This window comes from Engraulis encrasicolus, chromosome 12 (assembly GCF_034702125.1).
Source record: "Engraulis encrasicolus isolate BLACKSEA-1 chromosome 12, IST_EnEncr_1.0, whole genome shotgun sequence".
Taxonomy (NCBI): Eukaryota; Metazoa; Chordata; class Actinopteri; order Clupeiformes; family Engraulidae; genus Engraulis; species Engraulis encrasicolus.
Window position 1 is genome coordinate 10,712,560 of NC_085868.1, and position 10,000 is coordinate 10,722,559.

Sequence of the window (10,000 nt, forward strand, 5' to 3'; positions counted from 1 at the left end):
GGAAAGAAGGATGGGGGAGGGATAAAGACGGAAGGAGGAAGAGAGGGAGGCAGGGAAGAAGACTAGACTATAGAGGGAGGGAGGGAGGGAGGGAGGGAGAGAGGAAGGTAAGGAAGAAGACTAGACCAAGTAGCCAGGGCTTCCTGTGGGGGGATGAGGCGAGGAGATGCCTGGTCGTGTCTGTACACGTTCCGCTTCCTGGCTAGCCCCTGCCAGACCTGTCACGGGACAAAGGGGGTCAGTTGTCCTGGGCCCAGAGAGAAGGAAGGGGCCCAGAATTGGGACCCCAATGACATTGTATGCATTGAGGAGGGGGCCCTTTCAGATGGTTTTGTCCTGGGCTCCAGCATAAGGTGTCAGCGGCCCTGAGCCCCTAGTCTCTCAGCTCTCAGGTTCACTCACCGGCTCTGTCTGTCTTCCAGAGAGGCCAACAAGCTGCTGACCTGCCCTGGTGGAGATGAGGCGAGCTGTGCTGTGGTGTGTGGTGTGCCTTTCAACACCGTTAACAGGTTTGTTGAAAGCCACCATTGAAACATCTTATCAGCGGTTCATTATCTTATCAGTGTGTGCCCGAAGACCAGTCATGTGGATCAGCAGTACTTCTCAATGAAGCCTCCCCACAGTTGGCTAGTAGCCTACATCGCATTGGGCATTAAAGGGAACGGGTTTGCATTCGGGTTTCTTCTTGGGCTCTTGGGCTGTGAGACCATGAAATATCTGTGACAAATGGTTCGATTATTTGCAACATTTTCTACTATTAGAAAAATGGGTAGAACCTGATTGGAGGACCAACTTGGGAACCCGGGCACACTGCATGCACCACAGCATAGTCCAGGTCATCTTAGTCAAGAGACTTATGTTGAGTGTTTTCAGTGCACTAGTGTTCTCCATTAGACCATCCAGTATTTCTAATGTGGTGTGAGTAACTACAAGGCTGCTGACAGCTTTGCACCTCTCCACCCCGCAATACATAAAATGTAATAAGGATCCAATTCTGGGCACTCTCTCTCCCTGGGCCTGGGATACCGTACCCCTTTGTCCCCGACTGTCGGGCCTCCCTGAGAAGCTCTCATGCAGGAGCGTAGGCAGAAATAATAAAACAGGTGGGCCCAGAAAAAATCGGACGGACCCAACCCAAAAGCGTGTAGGTAGATATTATGAAACCTCACTCAAAAATGATACTTTGAAATTGAAATCATAGAAATCACAGGAGATGAACCAGACTTTTGACAAAATGATTAATAATCGCTCAGTGCTATGCCATTCATTATAGTTCAATGAGGCAATAGCTGACTGTCCAGTGTGAATGGGGAGGGCCTGGATGTCAAGTGGGCGGGCCCAGGCCCACCCAGGCCCACCCTTGGATACGCCTATGCGGACTCCCTCCCTCCCTCACTCACCTGTCTTGTAGATCTCGTAGCGCAGCGAGAAGCCCGCTCCCTGGTGGGCGTAGTCCGAGACGAACTTGATGTGGACGGAAGGGCCGGACGAGATGATTGGCGGCGGCGCGATGTTGCTGCAGTGCTTGCCCAGAAGCTCCGCCCCCTCCGAATTGCCATCGTGGATCTCGATGAAGTCATATCTAAAAAAAAACACACAGGAGGAATGACAACAGGTCAGTCAAGTCAATGCTGAAAGGTGATAGCAATTAGCTAGATACAGGTGGAATAAGCAGGGGTGTCGAAATAGGGGTGGGACTATGTCACCAGGGCCCAACATGTCGTGGGCCAGATTTTTGTATGAGAAAGCTGAATTTGTCATTACTATGAGGGATTCATTTTGACAGAATAGAATTGATATAAAAGTAAAATAAATACTATGATAAATAAAAAGGTAGACAAAGCTCTGTCAATGCAGCTCACTTTGATTGACCTCATTGCTAAGTCCTTCAGAAAATATTAAATGTAGACAAGGGATGTAAGTCATTGTTGCTTGAGACTAAATCTTTCCACTCGATCAGAATCTCAATCAGAAACCCATAACACAGAAAGCATTTCTTTCTTCATGAACATCCATCCATCCTTCCACACCAGTACATTTATCGCTCAGTCATCCACTAATTGCTACAGTTTTGTTATTTTGTCAGAGGAACTGGGCGAAAGCTGAAGCTTTTTGCAAGCCAGTGAGATAATGGCTAGAGTCTCAATGACTGTTCAGACCTTTTAGACTTCAGCTAATACCACATAGGCGCTGCAATGCTTCATGACACAGACAACCATGCGTGCACAAACACACACATATGAACATATGTGTGAAGTGAACGCACAAACACACGTATGCACACACACACACGTGCGTGCACACACACACACATACACACACACACACACACACTCACACACACTCACACACACACACACACACACACACACACACACACACACACACACACACTCACACACACACACTCACACACACACACACACACACACACACACACACACACACACACACACACAGAAAGAGAGAGAGAGAGAGAGAGAGAGAGAGAGAGAGAGAGAGAGAGAGAGAGAGAGAGAGAGAGAGAGAGAGAGAGAGAGAGAGAGAGAGAGAGAGAGCGTGGAACAGCAGCAGCAGTAGTAGCTCTAGGTTGTTTTTCTAACCTTTATTAAGGAGAACGGCTCTGGGCCCCACAGCATGGGCACTAACCCCAGCAAAAATAATCACCAAATTACTCGCCCAGCCTGCACAGCTGTGGCACAGGCCAGGGATGTTGTTTTGTTGTGATAAACAAAAACGGAGGAGGATTTTTTTTGTCTCTCTTTTCTTTTCTGTTCTTTCTTTTGTTATTTCATTCTTTTGTGAAAATGGGCTATTTCCTAGGTGGACTTGCTTTTCTTTCTTTCTTTCTTTCTTTCTTTCTTTCTTTCTTTCTTTCTTTCTTTCTTTCTTTCTTTCTTTCTTTCTTTCTTTCTTTCTTTCTTTCTTACCACTGAAAAAGAGGCAGGCAGAGACTACAGAGAAAGCTAGAGGAAAATATCTCTTCAAATGAAACTCAAAAGCATAGACATTGATTTTTTTGGTGGGGTGGTGAGTGGAGCAGACTGTGTGGAGGACTGTGAGAGACAGAGTGGTATTTTCTTTTGAAAGGATGTCTGACTAAAATGTGATCTAAACTGTGAAACCCCAAATTCCCAAGATGGACAGAGGCAGAGGAAAACAGCAATAAAGAAATGCCAAAAGGGAACACACACACACACGCACACGCACACGCACACACACACGCACACACACACGCACACACACACGCACACGCACACGCACACGCACACGCACACACACACACACACGCACACGCACACGCACACGCACACGCACACGCACACACATACTCACACACACAGATACAGACACAGACACAATCACTCACAGAGACACACACACACACAAACACGTGCAAACGCACACGCACACACACACACAGACACTCACACACACACACACACACACACACACACACAAGCACGCACACACACAAACTGAGAGCAGAGTGAGGAAAACGAAAAAGTGATTGAAACTGTGTACTGTACTTTCAACACTTTGAACTTCACACTTCACACCCATAGTGTTGCTCCTATTTTCTAAGCGTCGAATTAACCACCACAAGATTATCTGTGTGAAAACAATAGACAAAAAACAACAGCACTACAACCAAGGGTAGACAAAACCTACCCCCAAAAAATTTGCTCTAATTTGAGCTGGCTTGCCCTTTGAACCCCTTAACTGGCCCTGTTGCCTTTCCCACAACAAACAGACATTCTTGGGTGTCACTCCAGTGCACACAGACCATGGCAGCTAGTCGGCGGACTTCCAAAGGGGCGGGGGGTGGATAAATCCCACCTGGCCCTCCCACAAACAAAGCCACCCAACTCGGGCATTCTCATGTGGAGATGAGGGCCCCGCAGAACTGAACCGGACGTCCCAAAAATATACTTCAGACAACACTTGTCTCCTCTGCTCACACAAACACACACAAGCATGCATGTACGCACACATGCACACATGCACACACACACACACACACACACACACACACACACACACACACACACACACACACACACACACACACACACACACACACACACACACACACACACACACACACACACACACACACACACACACACACACACACACACACCAAAACAATGTGACAGAAATACACAGTTGTTGGTCGGTTCCTCCTTGGAATGTCTTGGAATGTGTGTGCTGTATGTTTTCTTCTGTACCAGTGCGTGTGTGTATGTGCGTGTGTGGTGTGTGTCTCTGTGTGTGTGTGGCAACTAATTTGAATTATTTTGAACAGCTGAATTGTGGTTTTGTGTGTGTGTGTGTGTGTGTGTGTGTGTGTGTGTGTGTGTGTGTGTGTGTGTGTGTGTGTGTGTGTGTGTGTGCGCGCGCGCCCCCCTGTGTGTGTGTCTGCTTATGCGTGTGTGTGCTTATGCGTGTGTGTGTGTGTGTGTGTGTGTGTGTGTGTGTGTGTGTGTGTGTGTGTGTGTGCGCGCGCCCCTGTGTGTGTGTGTGTGTGTGTGTGTGTGTGTGTGTGTGTGTGTGTGTGTGTGTGTGCATGTGTGTGCCTGCTTGTGTGTGCGAGTGTGTGTGTATGCGTGTTTGTGCATGTTTGTGTGTGTGCGCGTGTGTGTGTTCATGCGCGCATGCCTCTGTGTGTATGTGTGTGTGTGCATTTCAAGGCGTGTCTCCACATTCTTGTTGTAAATCTCAGGCAAGTCTGACCACTCTGGAGGAAAAAAGAAAGGGTCAAGCAATATGGGTCCTCGGGGAGTCTTCAGTGCATTTAACCCTGAGACACACATCTCTCTCTCTCCCTCTCTCTTCCCACCCACTGCCATTCATCACTCGCTTTCTCATCCTCCCATATTCCCCCCTTCCTCCTCCTCCTACCGATCCATCCCCTCTTTCTTATTCTCATCATGCCATTGCTGTTTCTTCACTCCCCCTCTCTCTCTCCATTCTTTCATTAATATGACATTCTTCTTTCTCCACTCACATCTCACGTCTCTGTCTCCATCTCCCTCTCCTCCTCCTCCACATCTCTTTTATCCCCCTCTTTCATTCCTTCTCTCCAGCTTGCTCTCTTCCTCTCTTTCTTATAATCTTTCTCTCCATCTCCTTTCTCTGTATCGCTGTCTTCCTCTATTCTCTCTCTCCTCTTTCATCACCCCATCGTGAAGTTCTTGTTCCACCTCCCACCTCCTCTCTCCCTCTCTCTCTCATCCTCTTTTCTCCTTATCCTTTATCATTTTTCTCCTCTTTTCCTCCGTTGTCATTCCTCTTCATCACACCTCTGTTTCCTGCTCTTTTTTCTAGTGTCTCCTCCCACCTCCTTTCTTCTTCCTTCTTTTCCTTCTTCCTTCCTTCCTTCTTCTCCTACTTTCATTCTTTCCTCTTCTCTCTTCACCTTATTCTCTCCTTGCTTCCTCTCCTCTCCCCAAATCTCCTGTCATCCATCACTCACGCTTTCCTTTTTTTCTTCACACATTTCCCCATTTCCCCATTTCCCTCTTCTCATTCCTTCTCTCTCTCTCTCTCTCTCTCTCTCTCTCTCTCTCTCTCTCTCTCTCTCTCTCTCTCTCCTCCTTCTCCTCCTCCTCCTCTCAACCTCCCACTCCACTCCTCTCCTCCTTATCTTGCCCTCCTCTCCTCCACTCACCCCCCCCACTACTTCTTCTCCTATAGCTTCTCCCTGACTTCCTCTCTCTCCTCTTCTCTCCTTCCCTTTCCTGTCTTTCATGTCCCCCCATCAGCAGTCTGCTCCACTGGTAGTGAAGGAGCGCCGCAGTAGTAACACCACAGTTACGCTGCTCGTTTCCCTCCCGGTTTCCAGGAGACAGCAGACAGGGGGGAATTATGTTCCGCCCAATGTTCAGCAAGCTAAGCTGACAGCTCAAGGGGAGAAGACTGTCTCATGCCCCCCCCCCCCCCCCCTTCATCCATCAATACCACCATCACATCCACCATTGCCAACAGCCCCCCCCCCCCACCCCCATCTCCATCTCCATCCTCCCATGGTATTTTAAAGGAAAGAAAAGACGTTCTCTCATCATTACCACATTCCCCTATATACCCTCCCATGGTATTTTAAAGGTAAGAATACTATCTCATGCCCCCATCACCAACAATCCCTACTATCACACCCACCACTGCCCCCTACCCCCCTATCTCCACCCTCCCATGATACGTGTATTTTAAAGGCAAGACAAGACATTCTCTCATCATCACCACCTTGCCCTAGCTACACTCTCCCATGGTATTTAAAAGGTAAGAATACTGTCTCATTTCATACCCACATCACCCCTCCCACCCACCACCATCTCCACCCTCCCATGGTATTTAAAAAGGGAAGACTGCCTTATAGCTCCCCCATCACCACCAACAACACAACCACCACCACCACCATCACCAGCCACTGTATTTTAAAGGGGAGCAGGCTTTCTCTTGCCTCCACTCCTCATCATCCCAACTTCCAGAGCCAAAAACACCCCCAAGCCCCACCCCCACACCCCCATGGTATTTTCAAGAGCTGAAGACTGTCTGATAGCACCCCCATCATAACCGCCACACACCAACATTCACACCCATCCCTGGAGAACACTGTTGGTGCGTTCCATTATTCGCCCTCTGTACTGTGTACCTTGTTTAAGTGCAGTGAAGTACCCTCTCCACGCTCCACGATTCACAAGGCGAGTACATTCCGATTCCCGTTCTGTCTGATACACTTAACGGAAATGACGGTTGGTCGCGTGTCATCAGAGTTTACCAACCGCCAAAATGCAATTCATCACGGAAGGCACTGTTCGTTATACTGATACTTTTTAAAGTTACCCTTGCCTCTAATACACATGGCGATTGTCTTTGGAATCAAAAATAGGCTGTTATCACGGAGATTCAGCCGTTTTGACAGATCTGACACTCAAGTACGTGACAAACATGGCGGCCGTTGAGTGCGAAGAGTGTACAGTACAGACCACCTGGGCCGCTGACAGCTTTTGGCTGGGCCCAGAACAAAGGGCCCCCCCCCCAGTCATCAATACATTAAATGTAATGAGGACTCAATTCTGCCCTGCTCCCCCCTTCCCCTGGGCTCGGGACAGGCGACCCCCCCCCCCATCCTATAACTCCTTTTCGTGTTATAAGGGGAGACGACTGCATCATAGCTCCCTATCATCATCACCACCATTACCCCGTACAAACCCAAACACATGCCAACCTTCCCACCACTGTAGCAACTCATACTACTGTCTTATGCCAACCCCCTCCCTCATCACCACTGCATACTCACAACCCCTTCTCTCCCCCCCCCCCCCCTCCTCCTCCCATCTCCATCCTCCATGGTATTATGCTATGCATTACAAAGTCACACAAGCTCCTTTGACTGACTGATGTAATATATAGAACAAACAGGGTACACGAGGAGTGGGAGAGCCACACATGAAAATGGATGTGGGACGGCGGGTAATCTGTCGTCGTGCGTATGAAAGGAAGACTGCGGCTCTGATCCGCATTTGGAACGCATGCATGCACGGGGGCTAAAATAAAAATATTCATAAAATGTGCCAGTCAGTCTGGGCCGCGTGCTAACGGCAATTTTGACAGCAACTTAAGGACTGACTTACGGCCGGATAATATTACTGCCGGATAACGCACACACGCGCACGCACACGCTCCCACACACGCACGCACGCACACACACACACACACACACAGGGAGTTTTAACGGGAAACTGTGTCCCGGTGTCCGCACAACATGCGTGACCGAGGCGAGACGGGAGTTCCGCGCCGCGGAACAGAAAGGAACGCTTCGCCCCCTAAATCTCCCATGAAGCAACTCTGGCAGCAACAGCAGCTCTGTTTCCCATCATGCATTGCACTGCGCTGCCACGGGCGAAGGCTTCGAATCAGCCTTTCGCTCGTTCGCTCGTTCGTTCGCACCCCTGTGTCAGCGGAATGACTGCAGCCATGTGTTGGAGTCAGAGCCCTCGCTGAACTCTGGAACCAATGAAGGATGAAGACATAACATAGCTCATTTAAGCCCCCTCCTCTCTTCCACCCTCCTCTCTCTCTCAGTCTATCTCTCTTTCTCTCTCTCTCTCTCTTTCGCTCTTTGTCTGTCATCACACATACTCAAGGGGCGTTTATTCTTGAGTGACATGGTGCCGGCAGTTATGCGCCCTGGAGCAGATTGGAGAGTCCAGCAGACACAGTCGCACACAGAGAGAGAGAGAGAGAGAGAGAGAGAGAGAGAGAGAGAGAGAGAGAGAGAGAGAGAGAGACTGGAGAGAGAGAGACTGGAGAGAGAGATTGGAGAGAGCAGGGAGGTCTGTCTGAGAACCTGACACTGCCCTCAGCCCTCTCTCCGTCTGACAGAGCAAGACAGGTGTCCCCCTTCCCCTCCCCTCCCCTCCCCTCCAAATTTTCCCAAATTCTGTCCCCCTTGTGGGCCTTCCATGCACTCCTGCAGGTACGCAGGCAGGGGGGGAGTTTTTGGGGGGTGGGGGCGGAGGGTTGAGATCTAAGAGGGGGTATCTTTAGCCACCGTTGCCCCTGCCTGGCCCCTGGGGGCCCCTCTGGCTACCCCGCTACCAACCCCCCCCTCCCGATCACAGCCTAATTAAGTCACAGACGCCCCCCTCCATGCTGACATACTGAACCCCTTTTCGCAGTTGACTGCTGTGCAGAGTTGCCAGATGAGTCAGATGATTTCCAGCCCAAAAAATGCTCAAAACCCGCCTACAAGCACAATATCCCGCCCAATTCTATTGATTTCTATGGCATAAATTGGGCGGGTTTTTCTGCTAAATGCCATTTTTACCCGCACAAGGCCATCCTAAGCAGCCCAATTGGGCGGGAAACAGCCCAATCTGGCAACACTGCTGCTGTGCCTCCTGACCTCTTGGCTTGCTTGCTAGGATTTCATGCCCTTGTGGCGTGCCATGGAACGAGGACAGGCGTTGGTCGGTTGCTATACAGACCTACTAGAGACCAGAACACTACAATTCCCAAGATTCATATCTCATTTGTGATTTTTGTGATTAATGTCGTTAATTACTTCTGCTAATACCTTCCAACCCACATGAGAGATCGAGATGGAGGGAGCCAGACAAAGAGAGAGAGAGAGAGAGAGAGAGAGAGAGAGAGAGAGAGAGAGAGAGAGAGATGGTGAGAGATGGTGAGAGAGGGGGGATACAGTGCACTCAGAAAAAAAAAAACACTGGCCCGTTGCCGTGTGTGTCCCAAGCGGCCGGCCAGTTACAGATATGCAACGCTCTCACACACATCAAAAACACAATCGAGCGCCACAAAGCCGGGGATAAGAGCCCCTGCAAACAAGCCTCTGGCGTAATTAGGTTGCTATTGATTTCGTCAAGGGCCTCCAGGATTAGCCGTGACGAGGGCTAGTGTCAGATGCTGGGTATTGATCAGCTCTCATCTCTGAACCCCTTCTCCTCCTCTCCGAAGGTCCTTGATGTACGTAAGTGTTTTGGAGGGAAAGAGAAATGGAGAAGGAGAGGGAGAGGGGGAGGGGGAGAAAGAGAAAGAGAGAGGGGGAGAGAGAGAGAGAGAGAGAGAGAGAGAGAGAGAGAGAGAGAGAGAGAGAGAAAGAGAGATTGAGAGAAGTAGGCAGAGAGAGAGATTGACATAAATAGGCAGAGATAGAGAGAGAGGGGGAGAGAGATAGCAAGATGGAGAGATAGAGATGGAGAGTGAGAGAGCATAAACAGATAAAGAGAAAGAGAGAATGGGGGAGAGATAGCTGCCAGGAGAGTGATAGGGAACAAGGGATATCGTTGATGAGCCCTGAGATCAAAACACTGATCAAGTGCTCACTTACACTCCGCCATCACAAAACAAACACCGTCGAGGTATCTCAAACAACATCCTGACAAGAGGGGATTCTTCTACATATTCTTCTCCCTCTCTCTCTCTCTCTCTCTCTCTCTCTCTCTCTCTCTCTCTCTCTCTCTCTCTCTCTCTCTCT

The 10,000-nt window shown here is 49.4% G+C and overlaps 1 protein-coding gene across 4 annotated transcripts in view; it reads right to left on the minus strand.

Annotated features, from left to right (window-relative positions):
* Positions 1 to 10,000, minus strand: part of LOC134459304 (neuropilin-2-like) — a 151,437-nt gene that overhangs the window by 113,729 nt on the left and 27,708 nt on the right. For all 4 annotated transcript variants that reach the window (XM_063211616.1, XM_063211615.1, XM_063211614.1 and 1 more), the window contains exon 3: positions 1,401 to 1,582. In XM_063211616.1, the coding sequence (XP_063067686.1) occupies positions 1,401 to 1,582 (182 nt within the window). The remainder of the gene's footprint in view (positions 1 to 1,400; positions 1,583 to 10,000) is intronic.